The 25415-nt window shown below is 39.9% G+C and overlaps 1 protein-coding gene across 2 annotated transcripts in view; it reads right to left on the bottom strand.

Annotated features, from left to right (window-relative positions):
• Positions 1-629: 629 nt before the first annotated feature.
• Positions 630-25415, bottom strand: part of SAXO1 (stabilizer of axonemal microtubules 1) — a 28507-nt gene continuing 3721 nt past the window's right edge. Inside the window, exons 1-3 of one of the 2 annotated variants that reach the window (XM_072728196.1) lie at positions 23318-23599; positions 18513-18715; positions 640-2018 (exon numbers count right to left, since the gene is read on the bottom strand). In XM_072728196.1, coding sequence (XP_072584297.1) covers positions 1015-2018; positions 18513-18715; positions 23318-23418 — 1308 coding nt within the window. In that variant the 5' untranslated portion in view covers positions 23419-23599 and the 3' untranslated portion in view covers positions 640-1014. Of the gene's footprint in view, positions 2019-18512; positions 18716-23317; positions 23600-25415 lie in introns of those variants that run through there. The other variant, XM_026001302.2, reaches the window with a different exon arrangement.

The raw sequence follows: 25415 nt of genomic DNA, 5'->3' as shown, positions 1-25415 counted from the left end.
GCCTCGGAATCAAGCCTTAGACCCAAAAGAGAAATTTCCAGCCCTTCCTCCAGGGCAGGGTCCAACTCATCACTGCATCAAGTTTTGTCACAAGTCTGGTCACAGTTGTCTTTTTAGGAAAAGCAGATCTAGCCTTAGAAGAACCATCCCAGTATAGGGCAATTTTTCCCAGCTCCAGACACTTAGAAGAACCCACAGGGGTGGAGGAGCTCATAGCCAGGAGGAGCACGCCAACTACCCAGTTGCCAAGGGTCCCTTTTCCTCTTCCTCACCCTGGAATCAGAGCCAGCACTGGTTTGGGTGTAAAGAGACCCAATAGATCCATGCTCCCCTGGAACTGCTGTAGGATCTCTTTCTCCTCTCTCCACTTCCTGTGACTAAAGAAACTCAAGTCTCATTCAGACAGCACTATCTTGCTCATATGTCATGGTGTGAAAAGGTAGGAAGAAGCCAAACAAAGCAGCCCTGGGCAGAGAGAACACAAAATCCAGAATGGGTCCAAGGCACTCCCACCAGTATTGGGATGCAATGGGGGCTATAGTCTGAAATCTCCCCAAAGGTCCCAAGGAACACAGCCCCTTCTCTCCATAGACAGCACTTAAGGGCGAACACATAGACCTGAAGATTCATTCCCCCAAAAATAAAATTTATTCTTTAGCACTTCATACTTGGCAAGGGTTAATTATCATGTCAATTCATACAGTGATTACATCAATAAAATATTTCTGGTTCAGAGAAGAACCCTTGAGACCAACTTTGATTCCATCAGAACAAGGTAAGGGACCAAAGTGGGGGAGAAGCCAAGGGAGGGTTAAGGGGAATACTTAGCCTGTGATTAAATGTCATTTTCGTTGAGTCAAGCGATTCTCATTTTATTCAAGTGTCCTGAAAATGATGAAGAAGACTCTTTTTTTTTTTCCCCCATCTTGGGGAATTCTTTTTTGGCCAATGAATAACTCTCAATCACCTGCTTTTAAAAGTATTGTGCAATTTCTAAGTAACCATTTTTAAATATCAGGCTGACACTGCCAATTCCCGCTGGTTAGGGTTTTCTGAATCATCTACAGAAAGACGGCTGTCGTGCTGAGAGCCTGTCTGGGAAACTGGCCTGTATATCCTGTGCCCCAAAGCATCTGTTTCCTCAAAGATGTAGCCAGGGGGCTCAGCGTATGAAGCCAGGCACCTGCTCACATCCTTGGGAGTAAAGCTGATGGTGTATGTGGTCTGGCCCTCCACGGGGATATTTCCTCGGGGGCCCACCCAGGAAGGCTTACAGCTTTTGGTATTGATGGGTGGGTGGGGCACATAGTGGGCCCGCATAGTGGTCAGACAATCCAAGGGCTCAGTGGGAATGTTCAACTGGGGAACGGGCTTGACTATCTCTGTGCGCATGCCAGGCCACTGCTTGTAGTCATCCTTGGTGGTAGTGGAGCCTTCAAAGTGGCCACCCTTCTTGACTGAGAGCACCGGTCGGCAGGACTGAGCTGGGGCACCTTTAGGGTATGTGTAATGGGCCTGCACTGTTGTCAGAAGGTCCATCTTTTCTTCAGGAGGGACATAAGTGACAGGAACTTTGGAGAATATCTGGGGTGTGGGCCACGCTTGGTACTTATCTCGAAACTCGGTGGTGTTAGAGAAAGTCGTGTCTAAACCACAGGACCTGGCTGGAGGTTTCAAGCTCTTGGTTGGCTCTCCCATCAGGCCCCGGTAGGATTCTTTGTGGGTGGTAAGGCTTTCAAAGGGGATTTCACAGGGTCTGAACTTCTCTGCTTCATACACAAAGCGCTTCTCCATAGGGTGGGCCACATAGCTCATCTTGTAATTAGTCAGATCCTCCAGCGGTATGTTACAGAGCTTGGGCATGGCCAAGGGCTTACAGCTCATGGTGTTCACTAGGCCCTTTACAGAATAGTCATCCTGGTGTGTAGTTCTACTATCAAACCTGGTTGATGCTGGCCGGTAATGGTGTTCTGGACGAAGCAGCTCTCGTCTTGGTTGGTTCCAAGGTAAGTAATCAGCTGAAAATAAACAGAAGTGGTAATTACTTATAAATCAAGGCCACTTAACCTACATGTATTCTAAAGGGCCCCAAAGCCTTAAACCAGTCTCCAGGGAGATGGTCCTTGAAACAAAGGAAGACTAGAGTAAATCCCTTCCACTGCCTCAACCCAGGGCTTCATACTTCAACTTTATAGGATTTGCAAGTGAGTATGCAGAACAGATATATTTATAGGAGTCTCATCATAACCCACAATGCTGCATGCAGGGATTTTAGAGAGTCCACAGCTATGGGAGGATCTAAGGATTTTATTCCAGCTGAGGAGTCAACCACCAGTGTACCTTGAACCAAGAATAGTTCTGTTCCTCTATGGGGGAGGTGCCCACTCTGAATCAGCACAGAAAGAGAAGATGCACATGGTGTAGTGAGAAAGGGGATTCACAAGCCACCACTGGTGGGCCACCAGCCAGACCAAGTAGACCTCTCTTTTCAACCTTGGAGTGACCATGATTGTATCCCTATAACCCACACATTTAACCCACATAAATCAAACATGCTGCCCCAAGGGAATAAGGCATTGTATTGGCTGGTGAGAGAACAGCAGCTGCCACCTGCATAGAGATTATCATGTGATATCTTAATATCTTAATATTCTGAATACTTCCTATATTAACTCATTTAACCTGTGGACAGGTCTAATCAGGTGCTTTCAATATGCCCATTTTATAGATGCAGAAGCAGAGGCACAGAGAACTTAGGGAACTTGCCCAAGGTCACTTGGCTAGAAGTGAAAAAGAAGGGCTACAAATCAGGATCCAAAATCCATACTCTGTACCCACTCCACTATCTGATTCTGACAATCAGAGAACACTATATACCAGCTAACTGTGCTAAGGGATTTCCATACATGACCTTGTTTCATCTTACCATAACCCTTTGTGATGGGTATAATTATCTCTATTTTACAGATTTTAAAGAGCAGGACTTAGAGAGGCTAAGAAACTTTTCTTAAAGCCACATGGCTAGGAACTTAAGAATTGGAATTTAAACCATATGATTGACTCCAAAGTCATGCTCTTCTGACAGCCTATAATACAGTTAGGAGCACCATACATTTAGAGAGAATAAAGGTTAAAGAAAAGACTAATGAAAAATAATCAGAGAATTTTTGCAGAAGAATTTCAGAATATTTAAAGAATGTAAAGAATCGGTCCATGTATCTAGAGGATATCTGTCTCGAGGGGAACCTTTGCTGTGGGACTGGCATGGCCAAGATAATGTGAGGCCTGTACCCAAATAAAAATCTTCCCTATAGATGATCTCCATGAATCCTGAGGAGGTTTTGTCTTCAAATTGCACTAGGATCCTTTTAAAGTAACTTCCCCATACAAATCCAAGGACAGCTTTGAAACTAAAAATCAGCAAACTGTTCGATACTGGTTCCATAATGCTGGGCTCCCACCCAGGTCCTACATTGCCCCCATTGTGTCCATAAATTACCAGATCTAAAAAGTAACCAATATGAAATTCTAGTAAACACTCTGAATCTGAAGGGAGTTCTCCTGATTACAGCTTTACAAACATTAGAAACAAAAGCAGCCTCTAAGGAGCCTTGGTTATATATAGCCAATATCAGTGGAGTCCATAGGTACACTTTTTAAAAACACCTTTACTGAGATCTAATCTGTATAACACAAAATGCACCATCTTACATTTTTTTAATTATTCAGTAACTTTTACAGAGTTGTACAATCATCACCAAAATCCAGTTATAGAACATTTCTACCCCAAAAATATCAACCAAGCCCACCTACAGTTAATCTTTACTGCCATCACCAGACAACCACACAATCTGCTATTGGTCTCCATAGGTGTGTCTTTTCTGGACATTTTATATAAATATAATGGCACAATATATAGTGTTTTGCATTTGGCTTTTTTCATGTAACATAACAATCAAGATTCATCCTTGTTACAGCATGTATTAGTTCACTCCTTTTATTGCCGAGTCATATTACATTATATGGATATACCAAATTTTGTTTATTTATTCAACAACTGATGAATATTTGGGTTGTTTCTACTTGTTGGCTATTGGGAAAATTTCTGTTCTGAACAGTCATGGCCAGGTCTTTGTATGAATATATGTTTCATTTTTCTTAGGTATATACCAAGAGAAGAATTGCTAGGTTATATGGCAAAACTATTTTTAACTTTTTAAGATAGTACAAACTTTTCCAAAGTGGATGTACCGTTTTACATTCTCATCAGCAATTTGTGAAGGTTCTAATTCCTCCACATCTTTATCAACACTTTTTTTTTTTCATTAGAGACACTATAGTAGGCATTTAGTGGTATCCCACTGCAGCTTAATTTACACTTCCCCAATAATTCATGATGGTAATAGAAAGAAACACAGGAATATGTCCCAAAAGAAAGAACTAGACAAAAACCACAAAAAAAAAGGAACTAAACAAAACAGAGATAAGCAACATGTCAGATAGAGAATTCAAAGTAGAAGTCATAAAGATATTCACTGGACCCTAGAGAAGAGTTTTCAGTGAGAACTTAAGTAAAGAGACAGAAAATATTTTTTAAAAAACTAAAAAGAAACAATCACAGCTGAATACATAACTGAAATTAAAAATATACCATGGGGGCACCTGGGCAGCTCAGTGATTGAGCACATCTGCCTTCGGCTCAGGTGGTGTTCCTGGGGTCCTAGGATTGAGTCCTACATCAGGCTCCCACAGGGAGCCTACTTCTCCCTCTGCCTATGTCTCCACCTCTCTCTCTCTGTCTCTCATGAATAAATAAAATCTTTTTTAAAAAAAGATAAAAATATATATATACCACAAAGTAATCAACAACAGATTAGTAATCAACAATAGAACAAGTATCCTATTCTTATAGGTCAATAATCTGAAAGGTAGGGAATGAAAGCAACAAAGCAAAACGCAAAGAGAAAAGAGAATATTTAAAAATGAGGATAAGTTAAGGAACATCTGCAACATCATTGAGCATAATAAAGTTAACACTACTGAAGTCCCAAGAGAAGGGGAGAGAGATAAAGGGGTGGAAAATCTATTTGAAGAAATAATAGCTGAAGGTTTTCCTAATCAAGGGAATGAAATAGACATCCCAGGTTCAGGAGGCACTGAGAGCCCCTAACAAGATGAACCCAATGAGGTCCACATCTAGACATATAAGTTAAAATCTCAAAGATTAAAGATAAAAAATCTTAAGAGCAGCAAGAGAAATCAGTTATATACCAGGAAACCCCATAAGATTGTGAGCTGATTTTTCAGCAGAAACTTTGCAGGCCAGCATGGCATGATATATTCAAAGTAATAAAAGGATAAAACCTATAATCAGGAACACTCTACCTAGCAAGGCTATCATTCAGAACTGAAGGAGAGAAAGAATTTCCCAAACAAAAGTTAAGAGTTCATCACCACTAACCTAGACTAACAAGAAAGGTTGAAGTGACTTCTTTAAGTGGAAAGAAAGTGCTACAACTAGAAGAAAATTATGAAAGGAAAAAAATTCACAAGTAAAAGGAAACATAGTAAAGGTAGTATATTAATCACTTATGATGCCAGTATGGAGGTTAAAACACAAAAGTAGTAAGACCAATTATATCCACAAAATACTAGTCAAGGGATACACAAAATAAAAAGGTGTAAAATATGACATCAAGTACATAAAATGTAGGTGGGGAAGCAAAATTTAGTGCTTTTAGAATGTATTCAAACTGAAGTGATCACCAATTTAAAATTGTCCTATAGCCCGCCATACACAGAGGAGGTTGTATATGGACCCAATAATAACCATAAGCCAAAAACTTATAACACAAAAAAAATAAACAGTAAGGAATCCAAGCATAGCACTAAAGAAAGAAAGCCATCATGCCACAAGGGAAGAGAACAAACCACAAGAGAAGAAGAAAGGAATGGAATTACAAAAACAACCAGAAAACAATTAACAAAATGGCAATAAGTAGATCCCAGGACCACCAGTGGATTCACAGGTGAATTCCACCAGTTAAGAACAGCTAATACCTATTCTCAAACTATTCCAAAAAAATAGAAGAGGAAGAAAAGTGTCTAAACACATTCTTTGAAGCATTACCCTGATACCAAAACCAGACAAAGACACTATGAAAAAACCCTGATGAACACAGGTACAAATATCCTGCACAAAATATTAGCAAGCCACATTCAAAAATACATTAAAAGGATCACTTACCATAATCAACTGGGACTTATTCCAAGGATGCAAGGATGATTCAATATTCACTAATCAGTCAGCATGAAACACCATATCAACAAAAAGAATAAAAACCATATAATCATCTCAAAAGATTAAAAAAAAAAAGCGTTTGACAGTATTCAACATCCACTCATGATAAAAAAAAAAATACCTCAACAAAGTGGGTTTAGAAGGAACATACTTCCCTCATAAATACATACATATATAAAGCCTATATATGAAAAATCCACAGTTAACATCATCTTCAATGGTGAAAACCTGAGAGATTTTCCTCTAAGACCAGGAATAAGAGAAGGATGTCCACTCTTTCACTATTATTCAACATTGTACTGGAAACCCTAGTCCCAGCAATCAGACAAGAGAAAGAAATAAAGGGTATCCAGATTAGCAAGGAAGAAGTTAAATTGTCATTATTTGCAGATGACATAATACTATACATTTAAAAAAATCCTAGATTCCACCAAAACTACTAGAATAAATTAATTCAGTAAAGTTAGAGAAAACAAAATTAATACACAGAAATCAGTTGTGTTTCTATACAATAATAACAAAGTAGCAAAAAAGAAAAATTAAAACAACATTATTTACAAGTGTGCCAAAACAAATAAAATTCCTGGGCAGCCCCGGGTGGCTCAGCGGTTTAGCGCCACCTTCAGCCCAGGGCCTGATCCTGGAAACCCGGGATCAAGTCCCACGCTGGGCTCTCTGCATGGAGCCTGCTTCTCCCTCTGTCTATCTCTCATGAATAAATAAATAAAATCTTTTTAAAAAAATTCCTAGGAACAAAATTAACTAAGGAGATCTTTTAACAAAAGACCTGTACCCTGAAAAGTATAAAATACTGATGAAAAAAATTAATGACACAAATGGAAAGATATTCCATGGATTGGAAGAATATTGTTAAGATGTCCATATTACACAAAGTAATCTACAGATTCATCCCAATCTCTATCAAAATACCAATAGCGTTTTTCACAGAACTAGAACAAATAATCCCACAATCTTTGGGGAACCACAATGCAAACCCAAACAGCCAAAGCAATCTTGAGAAAGAAAAAGGTTAGGGACCCAGCCAGAAGTGGAGGCATGGTGTGTGAGGGTAGTGCCTGACTCGTGGTTGCTGCCCAGTACTTGTTGGAGCGAAGAACAAGAGCACAGAGTGGACAGAGTGGACATGGGAAAAGAAGGGGAGAGCTAAAGATGAAGATGCCTATTATTTTGAGATCTACTCACACTGCTGAATGTACATCTGATTTATTATGAGAGCTGTATGGAACTCCATGAAGACACCTTCCACCTTCCAGTTTACTAGCTGATTTCTGGACTAGTCTCACCCAGGCTGCCCCCCAAACCTACCACTTGCCGCCATGAATGACACTGCAGTAAACATGTATGCCACTCTACAAAGTTATGAGAGAATTGCTTTGTGATTTCCTAGGTTTGGTAATGCTGTCCCAGGAGATATGCAGGTATGTAATTTATTACTTTGCCTAAGAAATGGTAGATTAGTCTTCAAGAGTGGCTGTAACAGTCTTCACTGTTACCACATGTTATGAAGCTACAGCATTGGACATGACCCAGCTTTCTGATGTTTGCTAATATAACAAGTACAAATTGTTCTCTTGTTTCAATTTGAACTTGTTTGGTTACTCATGAGGTTTTGAACATCTTTCTTATGCTAATTAGTCTTTATCTTTCTTGTATAAAACCACAGTCTCTGCCTATTTTCCTGTTGGTTTACCTTATATTTTCTTGCTGCTTATTTGCATACACATTCACAATATTAGTTTATTGTTGTTTTGGGGAATGGCAAATATCCTCCAGTTCTGTCAGCTGTCTACTAACTTACCATAATGTCCTTTACTTATCAGACATCTTCAACCTAACAAAATATTGATTGGGAATGAAATGAATTTTTAGAATAGTTTAGAAAAAAACAAACATAGTCATATTAAATTATAACCTACAAGCATGGACTGTCTCTCTGTTATTCATATGATTTCAAATATCCTTTGAGTTTTAAAGTTTTGTCTTTGGAAATCCCAAGTATTTTTATTCTTATATAGTTAATTTTCAGATATTTCATAGCTTTTGTTTCTATTTTGAGCGATGTATTATTATAACTGATCTTGCATCCAGCACAATTGCAAGATCCCCTTAATAGTGTTAATAGTTTGTGATTAAGCCTGCCTTTGGATTGACTATTTTTGTCTTAGGCAGACTCGAGTGCCATTTAGTAAACAGAGAAACATGAAAAGACTTGAACAAAATAAAAAGTTCATTGCTTATACACACACACACACACACACACACACACACACACAAGGCTAAATCTATTACAATTCTAGATTTCAAGATTACTACAACACTATAGTGTTCAAAACATTTTGGTACTGGCACAAAAATAGACTCACAAATCAATAGACAGAATTCAGAGCCCAGACATATATATATACGTGATGAATTAATCTATGTCAAAGGAGGCAAGAAAATGCAATTGGAAAAAGACTCTTTCCAATAAATGGTTCTGGAAAACCTGGATAGCTACATGCAAAACAATGAAACTGGACCACTTTCTTAAATCATATACAAAAATAAATCAAAATGGATTAAACACCAAAATGTGACACCTCAAACCATCAAACTTCTAAAATATAGGCAGCAATCTCTTGAACAAATTAAGGACGATTTTCCTGGATCTGTCTCCTCAAGCAAGGGAAACAAAATAAAAAATAATCTCTTGAGACGAAATCAAACTAAAAAGCTTTTGTACAGCAAAGAAGACCATCAATAAGATGAAATGGTGACATACAGAATAGGGGAAGATATTTGCAAATCATATTTCTAATAAGAGATTATTAACCAAAATATATAAAGAACTCATACAACTCAATAGCAAAATAAACAACTCAATTTTTAAAATGGGCAGAGGACCTAAATAGACATTTTTCCAAAGAAGACATATAGATGCCCAAGAGACACATGAAAAATTGTTCAACATCACCATCACCAATCATTAGGGAAACGCAAATCAAAACCATAATAAGATATTACCTCACACCAGTCAGAATGGCTAGTATCAAAAATACAAAAAAAAAAAAAAAAAAAAAAACAAAAGTTGGTGAGGATATAGAGAAAAAAAAGGTATCTTTGTATACTGTTGGTGGAAACTCAACCAAATTAAGTGAATTGATGCAGTCACTCTGGAAAACATTATGGAGGTTCCTCAAAAATTTTTAAATAGAAATATTACATGATCCAATAATTCCATTCCTGGGTATTCACCCAAAGAAAATAAAAACACTAATTTGAAAAGATATGTGCATCCCTATGTTTATTGCTTTACTTACAATAGCCAAAATATGGAAGCAACCCAAGTGTCTACTTATAGATGAATGAATAAAGATACCAGTGGTATATATACACAGTGGAATACTACCCATGAAAAAGCATGAAATCCTGCCATGTGTGAAAACATGGATTAACCTAGAGGATATTTCACTAAGTGAAATAAGTCAAAGACAATACTATATGATTTTGCATGTACATGGAATCTGAAAAACAAAACAAACAACAAAAACCAGTCTCTTAAATACAGAGAACTGGTGGGTTGCCAAAAGGGTAGTGACTTGGGAAAATGGGTGAAGGAGATTAAGAAATACAAACTTCCAGTTATAAGTCACAGGGATGCAAAGTATAGTGTAGGGAATATAGTTCATAATATAATATACTTACCATGATGAGAATTTTATAATGTATATAATTATTGAATCACTATATTATACACCTGAAATTAATTTATTATATATCAACTGTATACTTCAATTAACATTAAAAAAATTTTAAAGTAACAAACACTGTTGAATACCTCTGCATGTGTTTATTAGCCATTCATATGTTTTTGGTAAAATGTCTTCTCAAGTTATTTGCCCATTTTTTTAAAAATTGTCATCTTACTATTAAGTTACATCTTATTTGCATATTCTGGATACACATCTTATACTAGATAAGTGATTTTTAAGTATTTTCCCCCATTTATCACTTACGGCCTTATTTTCTTAATGGTGTCTTTTGAAGCACACAGAAGTTTTAAATTTTTATAAGATGAAATTGTTTTTCCTGTCTTAGTCTAAAAGGTTTATAGTTTTGGCTCTTATTTTCAGGTCTCTGATCATTTCTGATTCTTGAGTATGATGTAAGGTAAAAGTCTAAGTTCATCTATTTGCATGTGGACATTCAATTGTCCCAGTATCATTTGTGCAAAAAGACAAAATTCTAGCAATTGGTTTATTTCAATTTAATATATAAATTTTAGGATCGCCTTGCCAATTTCTGAGGGGTGGGAACAGTGTTGGGACTTTGATAGGAATAGCATTGATGTTGGGAAATATCAGGAAGGGAGACAGAACATAAAGACTCCTAACTCTGGGAAATGAACTAGGGGTGGTGGAAGGGGAGGAGGGCGGGTTTTGGAGGGGAATGGGTGACGGGCCCTGAGGCGGACACTTGACGGGATGAGCACTGGGTGTTTTTCTGTATATTGGTAAATTGAACACCAATAAAAATTAATTTAAAAAAAAAAAGGAATAGCATTGAATTTTTAGATCAACTTGGGAGCAACTCTATTTTAATAGTATTGTATCTTCTAACCCATATACATGGATTGTCTCACCATCTAGTTATATATTTCTCTCAGCACTGTTTTTGAAGTTCACTGTATGAGTCTTACACTTCTTTTTCAAAAAAAATCCCAAATATTTTATTAATTTTGAAGCTATTGGGAAGAGAACTTTTTTCTTCTTAGCTTCATATTCAGGTGGCAAATATTAATATACAGAAATACATTACATACCTGCATACAGGATTATATTGCCTGAGAATAAAGACAGTTTTGTTTCTTCCTAATTTAGATGCATTGATTTATTTTTCTTGCACTATGTAACTGTCTATGATCTCTAGTACAATGTTGAATGGAAGGGGTGAAAGCAGACATCTAGACTGATCCCAGTCTTGGGCGGGGGAAAGCATTCAGTCTTTCTGCATTAAGTATGATATAGGCTATCGGGTTTCCTGTGGATGCCCTTTAGCAGGCTGAGGAAGTTTCCTTCTAATACTAGCTTGTTGAGAGATTTTATGGTTATCAGATACTGCCAAATATTTTCTCTGTGTCTATTAATCATCTTATTTCATCCTTTATTAATGTGTTATATTAATTGGTTTTCTGATGTGAAAACTACCTTGCATTCCTGGTATAATCCTTATGGTTTTATAATTATTTGTTCTTTCATTGTTTTTTAAAATAGAAAAAGTAGATGTTTACCTACATCTTTACTAGTTTACCTTTACTAGTGCTCTTTATTTCTTTATGTGGATTTGTGTTACCATTCAGACTTAATCCAGGCCAAAAGACTTCCTTTTTATTTCTTGTAAGACAAGTCAGCTAGCTACAAATTCTCCTAGTCTTTATCTGGGAATGGTTTCCAACAGTTTGACTACTATATGACTAAATATAGGTCTCTATTTATTCTATTTGGACTAGGCTTCTTGGATATGTAGATTAATATTTCTTCTGCCCTTTTCTTCTTCTGGGGTTCTCATCATGAGTATGTTGGTATAGCTGATGATATCCCACAAGTCTGAGTTTCTATTTTTCTTAAATTTTTTCCAGTTCTTCAGATTGGATAATATTTGTTGATTTATGCCCAATTTTACCGATTCTTTCTTCTGCCAGTTCAAATCTGGTGTTAAGTCCCTATAATTATTTTATTTTGTCCTTTCAACTCCAGTGTTTTCACTTGATTTTTATGGCTTCCTTTTATTGGTATTCTCTGATAGGAAAATTGTTATAATATTTATATTTCTTTAGACATGGTTTCCTGGAGCACCTGGGTGGCTCAGTCAGTTAAGCGTCCAAGTGTTGATTTCTGCTCAGGTCATGATCTCACAGGGTCATGAGATCAAGCCCTGCACTGGGCTCTGTGCTGTGCATGAAACCTCCTTAAGATTCTCTCTGCCTCTCCCTCTGCCTCCATCCCTTAACATCCATCCCCACTCAGTCTCACACAGGTGTACATGCTCTCTCTCCCTCTAAAAAAATGAGAATTAAAAATAAACGTGGTTTCCTATTGTTCTTTATTTATAATAAGCACTTTAAAATATTGTCTGCTAGGTCTAATATCTGGGCCTTTTCAGAGGTAGTTTTTATTACTGCTTTTTTTTTACCCTATTCATAGATTATATTGCCCTGTTTCTTTTTATGCCTTATAATTTTTTGTTAAAACCTCAACAGGGGGGATCCCTGGGTGGCTCAGCAGTTTGGTGCCTTAGGCCCAGGATCCTGGAGTCCCGGGATCGAGTCCCACATCGGGCTCCCTTCATGGAGCCTGCTTCTCCCTCTGCCTGTGTCTCTCTCTCTCGTGAATAAATAAAATATTTTAAAAATTAAAAAAAATTTTTTAAAAAACCTCAACAGGGACACCTGGGTGACTCCGTGGTTGAGCTTCTGCCTTTGGCTCAGGGCGTGATCCTGGTCCGGGGATCAAGTCCCACGTCAGGCCCCCTGTGAGGAGCCTGCTTTTCCCTATGTCAAACTCTCTGCCTCTCTGTGTCTCTCTCTCGTGAATAAATAAATAAAATCTTTAAAAAAAAAAAAACTCAGCATCTCAGATAATATGCTATAGCAACTCTGGATTCCAACCCCACTGGGAGCAGTTTTTGCTGTTTCGTGACTTGCTTGCACTAATTCTATGGAGTCTTGTCTCCCCAACCGTGTATGGCCACTGATGTTTTGCTTAGATTCTCTTTTTAATTGTTTTTAAGCCAAGATTCCTGAAAGTCACCCTGTGTTAGCACTGTTTAGTAATTAGCCAATGATTATCAAAAGTTATGTTTAAACGCCTTAATCCAGAAAGGCTTTCACCCTTTGCTAACGAATCTGTGTGTAGGTTAGGGAACACAGTGAAAGATCAAACAGTTTACAGCTCTGCCTTGGCTTTTAGTTTCTTCTGGGATTTCTCGTGTCTCCTCTGTACCTGCACCAGGCATGGACTTCAGCCAGGGAAGATGAGTAGATAACTAGGCCCTGTCTCTTAGCTCTCTTGAGCCTATATACTGCCTGGCCCATATGCAGTCTTCTAGACCACAAGGAACATGTATGAGCTTATCGAGGCCTTTCCCATTCTCTAGATTTCCTTGTTAGATTTCTAGCTGGTCTGCTGCTTTCCCCAACAAATTCCACAACCCCAGACTAGCTGCAGAAGTTGTCTTCACTGGTTTTTTTGTTTGTTTGTTTTTTGGTTTTTTGCTACTGAGATCACAATTGTTTTACTGAAACCTCTGGGTATGTACACTACTCCCAACTCGCAGCAGACCTATTAGTTTTTACAGCCCAGCCTTCCCAGGCAGAACCACCACACAGATCAAACTTGGGAGGTGGCATGATGGAAGCAGCCCTAGGATAAAACACCACAAACTCCCACTTTTTATAATGATGGTTTAGCAGTTTTTCTTGAATAAATGCTTCTCAATATGTTGTGTGCCTTTAGTTGATTTCCAGAGCCCTAAAATGGCTGGGTTTTATTGTTTTGTCCAGTTTTATTGTTGCTTTTTAGGAAGAGGATTTACTAAGCTCCTCACTCCACCACCACTCCAGAGGTCCTGACATCCCCACCCCCAGGCACACTCTTAAGTTTATTTTAGGCCAATAATACTACCAACTATTTATTTTAAATTGGCCTCATTTTAATTGAAAATCTAATCTTTCTCTGAGAGCCATTAATGGCTCTATCAGCATCTTGAAAGCATTAGGGGGCCTTAGAGGGAACCATCTTGCTGAATATAAACCACATGTTTCCCTTTCAGACTTCAGACCTCACTAAAATGGGGGCATCTACCTGTAGATGCCTACACACTGCCTCAAGGTGCGTGGGGGTGGGTAGGACAGGGCTTTTCTGGCCCTCTTCTGTGATGGATGAAGTGTTAAGAAAACAGGTTCCTAGGCTGGAAGTTGTCTCATGTGATTTCTGATACCCAACAATACAGTCAAAACCACATAATTATCCAACCTCCTAACTTCCTCCACCCAACATGTATTACAAAAAAAACCTCCATAGGACCCTGAAAACCTCAGAATTCCACATGACAAACTATGTACACGCCTGAAAAGCCATCAGTAAAGCCCTTCAGGGCCAGGGTGTCATGTGGGTAATTGGCAAGAATCTCTTTAGAAGGGATTCCATTCAATAATGTGTCTTTAAAAAAAGCTTAGCTAAACCTAAAGCTGAGCATCAAGTAATTACACTTTCAATCTTTCCAATTGCACTGTGTTTTGAAAATGTCAAAATTACAACCAAATGCTGCTGTGCTGCTGGAGCATATTTAATGGTGGTTTTCTGGACTCCAGTAAAGGTGCTGGCCATAAGAGAAGAAAAAAGTTTGCATATTTTTCCTGTAGAACTACAGTAAGTGGAACATAGAGATTTAGGTGGCACCCATTGAAATACACATATTTAATGACCTTGGGCTTTGGTGTTTCTTCTCCTTTGGAAGGAGAATCAATGTATGTCCATAAAACTATGAAGGTTGCTATGGAAAAGACTTCCTTAGAGGTGATACACCAAGTGATAAGGCAAGGGTGAGGCCCCCTCAACACATGCATGAGGTTTTATAGGACTAACCCAAGAACAGAGTAAATGTCCTGAGTCTTCCCTGAGCTTCACTCCTGCTACTAGCCAAGACCCAGAGTAATAGACCGGATGGGTATTTGTATAAATCTAATACCAAACTGTGTCACCTGGAGCCTTGTAAACAACCATCCAGACTATTCATTCATTTATTTCCTCACTAAACATGCCTTTGTTGTGCTCTCACCTGTGCAAAATGATAGGAATGTTGAGCAGTCACAGCCCACTTTTGGAAGCCATCATATCATAGGGAAGAGATGCAACAAATAAACTATGTACATTAATTGAATATGTTAAGTATTATTCTAAAAGACTATCAAGACAGCAAACTGGTGCCTATTGGTCAAATCTAACTACGGAAGCATTTCCTTTGGGTAAATACTGACTTGCTTTAAAATCTGAATTTCAGAGGAGAACTATGAATTCCAACCCCAAGTGCATACGTAGCCAGAACAAACCTCCTCCCTCATCTGAGTATGCCTGGTTCTGAGCAGTCCTGCTGATACTAACTAGTATTTGTTTGTTAATTCTGTATAAGTAGGTAAGCAGTTAATAGCTGTCAATTTTTTTAATGGAAAATAAAATAGAATTTTCTCAATTTTAACTTTATCAGTAGGGAAAAGTTAACTATGATTCAGTTTTAGCAGTAGAATACTACTCTCTGGTTTGCAGGGAGCAATGCGAGATGTAACTATTTAGAGAAGGGGAGGAATAGGAGACAGATTAAAACATAAAATATATCCAATTATTGTTTTGGGTTATATTGTGTGTTTGAGTGGTAAGCATTTTGTCAGGAGGAATAGAGAGGATTTTTCTTTAAGTAATGGCACTGGGCTACTCCATCTTTGCCAAACCCTAAAGTAAACAAAGAGCATTTCTCACTCCCAGACCTCTCTCTTCACCTAGAACAAGGTGAGGGGGGAAATGAGCTGAGCAAGCACTTGTACTGAAGAGGCTCAAACTCCACCATGATTCATAAAATCAAGGGGACCCAAAGGAGTATGTAAAGGAAAGGGGAGTTTGTAGCTGAACAAACCCTACCAGAGTCCCTGCTCCCTTTCCCGTCAGAGATAAGGGTTCATTCTAGTTTGTGCCTCCTTCCTCCATTTTTCAGGTTCCACAGTACTCCCTTTCTTGCCTCCCATTAAACACTGGATGGAAAGGGAGTTGCAGAAGTCCTTTAGAGGCCAGAATGCCACCCCACCATGCTCCTGGTTGCAATGACTCCTTTGTAAAGCTGCCTTATTGCTGGTAGCTAGCAAAGAAAAAGACAGATCCCTGCCACCCTAGAGATTACAGCCTGGCCAAGGAGACAAACATTAAGCAAAACAACAACAAAAAGTTACAAAATGGATTACAAAACAGAGGAGTACAAGGCATTCTTAGAGCATCTAAAAGGATGACATAGTCTGATAAAGGATAAGATCTAGAAAGGTTTCAAATGGTGTGATATTTCTGCTGTCCATTGAAGGATGAGTGCTAGACACGGAAGGGCAGAGGTCTCTATAAAGAGGGAGTAGCATGTGCAATGTGCCTGGAGACAGAAAAGAAATGCAGAAAAGAAACTGAGAGAAGGTCCTGTGGCCAGAGCAGAGGGGCACCTGGAGGATATACCAGAATCTGCAAGGTACCAGAGAAGGTGGAAAAGATTGGGGATTTTATCCTAAGAACCATAGTAATTATTTGCATTTTAAGCAGAGAAGGGTTCAGATCATACTGCCATTTTTAAAAGACCTCCTTAGTTCCTTTCTATGGAAAATGGATAAAAGCAGACAGGATTGGAGACTTGCTCAGGTATATGCCAGGTGTGGACATGGAGAAGGCAGGTTTGGGGCTTCGCTGGCAGGAAGCAACAAACGGACAGAGGAGAGATGGAGCAAAATCTGGGCTGCACTGATATATCAGAGAATAGGCTACATGAGGCACAGACACAGGAGGGGTTGACGGGGAGATGGAGGCTGAGGCACCAGTGGACAGGGGATCCCAATGAGGCCAAAAACTGTCTTGATGGGGATAGTTAAGAGAGAAAACTGGGAGCACTGGATGTTGGGGTACATAAAGGAGGAGCCATTTCAGGGTATGACAATGTCCAAAATGCAGCTTGACAGAAGGTAATAGTGGAAGAATGGAAGAGAACAATATGAAAGATGCAGTGGAAAAATGACAAGAGTCCAAGTTCTTGGAAGAAGCAGAGAAGCTCGGCCATGTGTGGTGTCTTCGGAATGATGGATTTAGAGCCCCTAGGAGGGCTTCAGGAGGATGCCCACATCCTCTCGTGCCTCCCCACCTCCACCTGCCTAAACATGTGGCTTGACAAAATAAAAGCAACTATTAGCACAGTCATTTGGAAATCCACAAACATGTTACATGAGCAGTTGAACATACACTCCTAAGGCTACCATGTGCCCTCGTGCATCCTATTGCAGAAGAATTGGGGATTACAAACTGGCCTCCATTCCCATGGTCTCAGCCTGTGGCTTGTGCTCCACAGAGTGACTGCCACACTGCTTTCACTGTACCTACCACTCCATATCTCATCTCTCCTATAGGACTATTAAGTCAGGGCAGGCCATTATGCTTCCTTCACAGCTCCTAATACCAGGCCTGTGATGTAACAGATGCTCAATAAAGAACGAATTAGGAACACCTGGTGGCTCAGTGGGTTAAGCATCCGACTCTTGGTTTCCACTCAGGTCATGATCTCATGGAGCCCTGCATCAGGCTCCTCACACAGCATGGAGTCTCTTGAGATCCTCTCTCTCTCTCTCTCTCTCTCTCTCTCTCTCTCTCTCTCTCTCTCTCTCCCCCCCCCCCCAAATAAATAAATCTTTTCTTAAAAGAATGAATTGACTGCATTAATATGAGGTACAAAACAGGTAAAACTAATTCATGGTGCCTATTAGCATAATCTTCTATCCTACATGGGATCAATGTTGTATTTCTTGATCTAGGCACTGTTTAAAGAAATGTGTTCACTCAAAATTCACTGGTCTGTAAAATTAAGATCTGTATGTTTTCCTATATGTACATTATGTTTCCATAATTTCTGAAATGGATGAATGAATCAGTCACTCAATCAGAATTGGAACCTAACTTAAACTTGAAACACTTCCCCAATGTAGAATTCCAACAGCAAGTTAAGGCAGGGGTTGGCACATCTTTTCTATAAAAGGTCCAGATATTAAATGTCTAAGGCCATACAGACTCCAGCACAACCACTCAGATTCACTGCTATAGCACAGAAGCAGCCATGGATAATGTGTAAACAAATGAGTGTGGCTGTGCTCCAACAGAATGTACTTATGAATGCCGAAGTTTGGATTTCATGTAATTTTCACATTTCCTAAAATAATAGCCTGATTTTTTTTTAATCATTTGAAAATTTAAAAACCATTCTTAGCTCTCCAGCTCTAAAAAACAGGCTGTAGACCAGATTTGGCCCACAGGATGCAGTTTGCCCAACCCCTGTGCTCAGAGGGTGTGCCTGTAAAACCCATTTCCTGACCTGCACACAGGCTCAGCCTATCCTTCCCCAACCTGCCCCTCAAGCACTCTCCCACCTTTGTAAGTAGGCAGACACTCCATCTTGTCACCACATGCATATTTACTGTCCCGAGGCTTGATGGAGCCCATTCTACAGACAGGGTAGGGGTTATAATCCTGTTTATATGTTGTGAGCAGATCCATGTTCTCTTCACTTGGGATGAACTTGTCAGGCTGGTAGATCTTCACAGGTAACACTTTGTGAGGCCCAAAATCTCTCCTAAAAGGAAAATAAATACACACCATTGACCCAGGAGAAGGCTCTTAAGGGTTTCCATTTAATCCAATTCTACAGACATTTGCTGAGAATTCATCTTCTACTCTATCCCCCTAATCGCTCTTCCTCCTCTGTTTCCCACTTTCACAAAGGGTACCACCATTCCCCTCTCACCCAAGTCAGACACCTAGATGCCACCCTGGACCTGTCCTGTTGCTGCTCCAGATAATCACTCACCAAGTGCAGCCCCCACTCCATCTCATTGGTTTGTCTTTCCCCCTTGGTCCAGACCCTGACCATTTCTCACTTGAATCATGTGACAATTTACTACCTGGACTTCCTGCTGCATTTCCCGCCACTTCTACATTAATCCCCATATAACGTAGCCAGAATAAACTCTCTGAAGTGAGATCACAAAATGAAATCATCTTACTCTCCAGCTGAAAAACATCTCCCAGATAAAGCCAGACTTTCTATCATGGTATATAAGCTTTCCTGGACCTGCCTCTGCCTTCCTCCCCAGCCTCATCTCCCACCTCCGTCCCAGCCTACACTCCACTCCAAACATACTGAACCACTCAGAAGGCCTCTTGTCTGTGCCTGCTCTCTCCACCTTCTTCTCCCACCCCAGTCACTTGGCTGGGGGGCTAACTTTTATTTTTAAGGTACTACCACCTCCTCTTCTGCACTCCCAATAGCTTCTCCTGTGGATAATGATTGCCTTCCTCTACTTGATCCTAGAGAAAACCTAGAGGGCAGCACAATAGATGAAGACACAGAGTCTTTCACGTCTCAGCTCTCTGGTATCAGTGCTCCCATGATTTCAGGGAATATGAAAACAATAGATCAAAAAAAGCATGATGGTCTTCAACTAGACAAGAAGTACTCCCTTCCCAGAACATCCTACAGTTACAGAAATTCCAAGCTACTAACTGCACTATCACCAGCAACGATGCTGGTAGAGCCAGGGCTCAGCTTGGGCTTGCACTGTCTCCCAAGGCAGTCTTGACTCCCCACTGTTCAAATGCAAACTCTTTTAAGCAAACATTTCCCCTCAAGGGCTTCTGATTTACACAACAGCCTGTTTTTGCTTGGAACCCATTCATCCAACTGGACAAGTGGAAGGGAGATTTTCCCTGATGGTGCTTGCCAAAACAACCTCGCCAAGAGAAGGGGGAGGTTTCCGGACAGGAAAACATCAGGCCCAAACACCAATAAAACCTACTTCCCGGCCAAAATCTGGAGCAGCATTACTGAGCCATGCTTGACTAACAAAGGTAACACGCTCCACTGTAACCTGTCTTGCATGAATTATACACGTGGTTGTGAATAAACCCAAACCAGGGCCCAAAGTGCTTGGTGGGATGGGAGGAGGGAGTTAGGAAGCAGGAGAATTGGTCTCTCTAGGGCTCTAAGGGGGAAATGGGAGATGCTTCAGTTGAACTCCCAGTAACTCCCTCTGAGTAGATTTAAAAATATATCTCAGCAGCAGTTATAGGGTCTTCGGCCTGGGCTCCCTTCCCATGGGCCCCGTATTGGCAAATAGCAAGAGGAAGCTGAGTGACCTGACACATCTGGAAGCTGACTCTGTATAAACTGGGGCTTATGGAGGGAACAGGCTAAAAAAGAATCCAAAGGTCAGTTCCATATTTCTACTCTTCTTGAGTGTACAAGTGCCTCATGCTGGTATCTGTTTAATGCTTAACCAGTTGCAGCAGAGAACTAGGAACTGACAGCCCTAGGCTGCAGAGCTGCAAGGTGGCCTTCCTCAGAAAGTGTGCTCCCAAGGAGAGGTGAGCTCTCCTCACTCCAAAAAGGGGTGGAGACAGCCTGGGACCACACATCCCCATATAAACCCGTGTTCACTGATGGCAACTCAAGGGTTCAGCCCTCTTCATTTCCGAGGAGTATCAACATATATCTAAGGCAAGCAAAGAAGAACAGAGTTGAATGTCCAAGCTGCCCTACAGAGTACTCCCAACCCCAAAACAGCCAGTAGTGCCTTCCAGTCACAGGCCTGCCATGCTTTGGGACCCTTCGCACAGAGACCTCCTTTTCTGCTATTATTGCTAGTAAGGGAATCTAATTCCCCCTCAGAGAGGATGTAAGAACCTTCCTGCAAGGCCCACCAAGCTCAATGACAACAAAAACCTGCTTATGCTTTTCCTGCCATCTCCATAGGAAAAGAGTAGGTAAATGCCAACCAAACTCACCAGCCCCGTGGGCTATCCTGAAGTTGGTTATTCAAAGACAAGAACTGATAAAGCAAAACCCTTGCTCACTGTGTTTAAAAAGTGAAACTGTTAACTAAATCTCCCTTTCTGGTACAAAATTCAAGTTTCTTTGTGAAAGTACACTTATGGTTGTATTTACTGATCAACAAATTAAGCAAATGATCTTTGTCGGAGTTGGGGTCGGGGTACGGGGGTGATCTATTTCTAGAGTGGTAAAGTTTTAAATTTAAAGTGTAATTCATGGGGCACCTGGGTGGCTCAGTCAGTTAAGTGTCTGCCTTTGGCTCAGGTCATGATCCCAGGGTCCTGGAATCAAGGGTCCCTGCTGAGTGGGGAGCTTGCTTCTCCCTCTTCTTCTGCCTGCCACTCCCCCTGCTTGTCTTCTCCCTCTCTCTCTGTCAAGTAAATAAATAAAATCTCTTTAAAAAATAAAAGTGTAATTCATTTATACCCCACCCAAAGTATTTACTGTGGTTTAAGAGTGAATTTGATTAGAATATATGTTTCCTCATTATGTTTTTATGCTGAGAACATTCACTGAAATCGACCATTAACCACAACATAACTGCATGTCCCCAATCTCACATAATCTTACAGCCTTTAAGGTCATGTAAGAGAAAAGTATTTTATTCTTCCCAGAAATTGCTCAAATTTAGTAGCTTTTTTTTTTTTAAGAACACTCCCTTGTCTCCCTGTGTTACATTCCCTACCTAGTCCCTGTACCCCTTGCGACTATGAACCAAGAAAAAAAATTGGTCAAAGATGTTAAGTCTCTTATAGATGCATAGCCATAAAAGTTATATTAGTCTGGAAGGCCAAGAGTTAAACTTCAAGTTAAGCAAAGGTTAAAGTGGCCCTGCTGGGAAAGTCATAACAACTTAACTTCCAAGAGTTAGACGAAGCTGAAGGAAGATGTTTGACCAGAGTCTGACAAATGAAGAAATAACGTAATGGCCAACTAGGGTCCTGAGACTGGAAGTGGGAAATGCAGATTTTCACTGTGATAAAGAGGCCAGGTAATACTTTTTTTTAACCTATTAATGTTTATCCCCAAAAAGTTCAGTACTTGTTAGTGTGTCCAATTAATCAATCAATTAAGTGAAATCCATTTTAAAAAGAGTTGTGGGATGTCTGGGTGGCTCAGTGGTTGAGTGTCTGCCTTTGGCTCAAGGCATGATCCCAGGGTCCTGCGATCAAGTCCTGCATTGGGCTCCCCACAGGGAGCTTGATTCTCCCTCTGCTATGTCTCTGCCTCTCTCTCTGTGTGTCTCTCCATGAATAAATAAATAAAATCTAAAAAAATAAAAAATAAAATAAAAAGAGTTGCTCCTCTTGCCCAATGCCATTGTCTTCACCCTTATCCTAAATTCTCTCCCTCTTTCTCAGGGACCTGTCTGTATACTAGTCTATGTGTTAGCCTTTTCCTCCTACTGGTTCCTTTTTTTGTTTTTTTTTTTTAAAGATTTTATTTAGTCATGAGACAGAGAGAGAGAGAGAGAGAGAGAGGCAGAGACACAGGCAGAGGGAAAGACAGGCTCCATGCAGGGAGCCCAACATGGGACCGGATCCCAGGTCTCCAGGATCAGGCCCCCTGGGCTGAAGGTGGCACTAAACCGCTGGGCCACCTGGGCTGCCCTGGTTCCTTTTTCTCAGTAGTTAAACATTCTTCAGTTTTTCCCAATTTTAAAGGAAAAAAATTAAGTGACAAAGTGACACAACCCTCACTGGAGCCCACTCCTCTCTCCTCTCTCTTCCACACAGGGTTGTCTACACACAGACTTGCCTTCCTCACCTCCCACTCCCCCCATCAAATGTGGTTCTGCTAACCCTTCACTCTAGCCCAGGACCCCCAAGTCCCACTGGGCTTCCAAATCCAGTCTACTGCTCTTCAGGCCATTATCTTTCTGAACTGTCCTAAAACAACCATCCTCTGACTCATCTTAATTTCTGTGATTCTCCTCCTCATTATTTCTCCTCTCTCAATCTCCACTGCAGAATTTGGGTTTTTTGTCAGTTGATTTGATTTCATGTCTTCCGCACATAATTCCAACATTTCCCAAGGTTACAAGGCACCCTCTAAGAAAACCATTATGTCATCACAGGCAGGCTGGGATCCCAGCCCAGCACACTGAGAAAGATCCCAAGGCTGATTCACAGGGCTTAATTCATGCCCCTGATCCTGATCAGGACACTGAGCCCTCCTTGTCTGTGCTGTGACAGACAGGATTCTAAGGACTTGCCTCCAGGAATCAAATACTACAGTATCTATCTCCTGCTCTACTCTCTCATCAACTCTATGCCCACTAGAGCTGATACTAACATCTGTCACCACTTCACTTTGGCTCTACACAAAAATATGCAGAACAACTACCTGTGAGCACTAAAGAGCAACCAAGATAGGCATATTCTGGAGGAAAGCCAACAAGTAGAAGAAGGGAATGGTACTGCATGAGCCTCTGTGTAAATTTCCATTTTGTGGTGGGATCATTGTTTTTCCAAAAGCTTCTAGTCTGGCGGCAGGCTCCAGTCTGTGCCAATCCAAGCAGCCATAATGTGAACAGAATACCTCTCATGTTTGACTGAAGAACCATAGGACCAAGTTTGAGGCAACCACAGGTGCTGGAAAATAAGGAAGAAATCCTGGAAAGGAAAAAATCCAAGACAAGAAGCTCTAGCTTCTGTACATAAACTGGGCCCAGGTCTCCCACTGAACTTATATGTGTGAGGTGACTTCAAGCAATCATGCTAAAGATAAAGAACTGAAATGATGGGGCATCTGGGTGGCTCAGTCAGTTAAGCGTCTGACTCTTGAATTCAGCTCAGGTCATGATCTCAGAGTTGTGAGATCAGGCTCCGGGTTTGGCTCAATACCTACTTAAGATTCTCTCTCTCCCTCTTCCTCTCCCTGCTCATATGCTCTCTTAAAAGAAAAGAAAGAAAAAAAAGAGAGAGAGAGAGATTAAAAATAAATAAATAAATAAATAAATAAATAAATAAATAAATAAATAAATAAATAAAAAAAAAAAAACAAACCTGAACTGAGATTGGAGCTGCTACCTATGACACAAGTTTGCATCTTGAATCAAATCAAATTACCACCTATCTGCCTTAAAAAAAAATTGTAATATTAATAAAGTCTTTGGAGGAATGTAAAAAAAAAAAAAAATCCAGAGTCATTACAACATAACTTCAACAATGTACAGGATCAATCTAAAATCACTGACATACATACAGGAAAATGTGACCCAGTCTCAATAAAAAATAAATAAATAATAATAATAATAATCCTAAAGATCAACTTCAAGCAGACCCAGTGTTACAATTAGCAAACAAAGATTTTAAAGCAGCCATTCTAACTGTGCTAAATTATAAAATTATTTTTATAATTATAAATTATAAAAATTAAGGTCATAATCAATTGAAATGTAGGAAATTCATAAGAGAAATAGAAACTGTCTAAAAATAACTAAATACAACTTTTAAAACTGAAAAATACAATATCTGAAATAAGATAGTCACTGGGCGGGCTTGATATCAGAATGGAGTTGGAGGAAAGACTGTATGAGCTTGAAGACAGATGAATAAAAACTATCCAATTTGAAAAACAGGAAAAGGGACTGGCAGAAAGAAATAAACAGTCTCAGAGACAGAAAAAGTATTTGAAGAAATAATGGTCAAAATGTTTCCAAATTTAATCAAAGATACACAATATCAAATACTCTGAAATTGCCCAGGCAAGTCTAGTGCTGAGATTTCTTTCTGCATTTTTTTCGTGATTCTTGGACCAAATCTACAGGAGGGGAGTAGATATATCCCCCAGGGGTGTAGCTCTGGGTAGAGAAGTATGTATTTAAACAGAAAATGTGTAAAATTCATGAGTAGGGAAAGATGTAGGCCCACTACCAACTTTCCTGCTTTATTCCTGGCATTTGAGAGGATTCCAAGTGCCTTTTCCCTTTTAGCTCTTCCTTCTGCCCCCCAATTCCATACAGTTTAACTACAAGTTTTGTCAATAAATGAAAAATCTATGCTGCCAACTTGCTGCCCTTTGCCTTTGAGCCAAACCTATCAAATCAGAACCCCATTCCATCTTGCTTCCAATGCCTCCTGTTCACTCTCCACATGGTCCCACTCCCCTTAGAAAAAAGATGTAACATCATCTTGAAGACTTACCTCTTTCCTCTCAGGTTATCCATTCCGCCATCTTTAGGGATCTTCCTTAGCTAACAAAATAATGTCCCAGAATGGGGCCCAAGTGTTTTACATGGTGACATGCCTTAAGGGGAAATGAGGCTTGAGGTGCAAACCTCTTATTCATAAATTGATCTCCCATCTATCCGAACTAAAGGCAGATCCTATGGAAGAGAATCGACAAGGGCTGCAAGAAACTGCTTCATACGAAGAAGGGCTGAAAATCACAAGCATTCCCCTCATGGCACCTGCTGTAAATCCCTAAGATTTACAGTTAG

This window comes from Vulpes vulpes, chromosome 12, assembly GCF_048418805.1.
Source record: "Vulpes vulpes isolate BD-2025 chromosome 12, VulVul3, whole genome shotgun sequence".
NCBI lineage: Eukaryota > Metazoa > Chordata > Mammalia > Carnivora > Canidae > Vulpes > Vulpes vulpes.
Note: the sequence above shows the minus strand (reverse complement) of the source record. Positions and strands in the feature narration are given on the sequence as shown.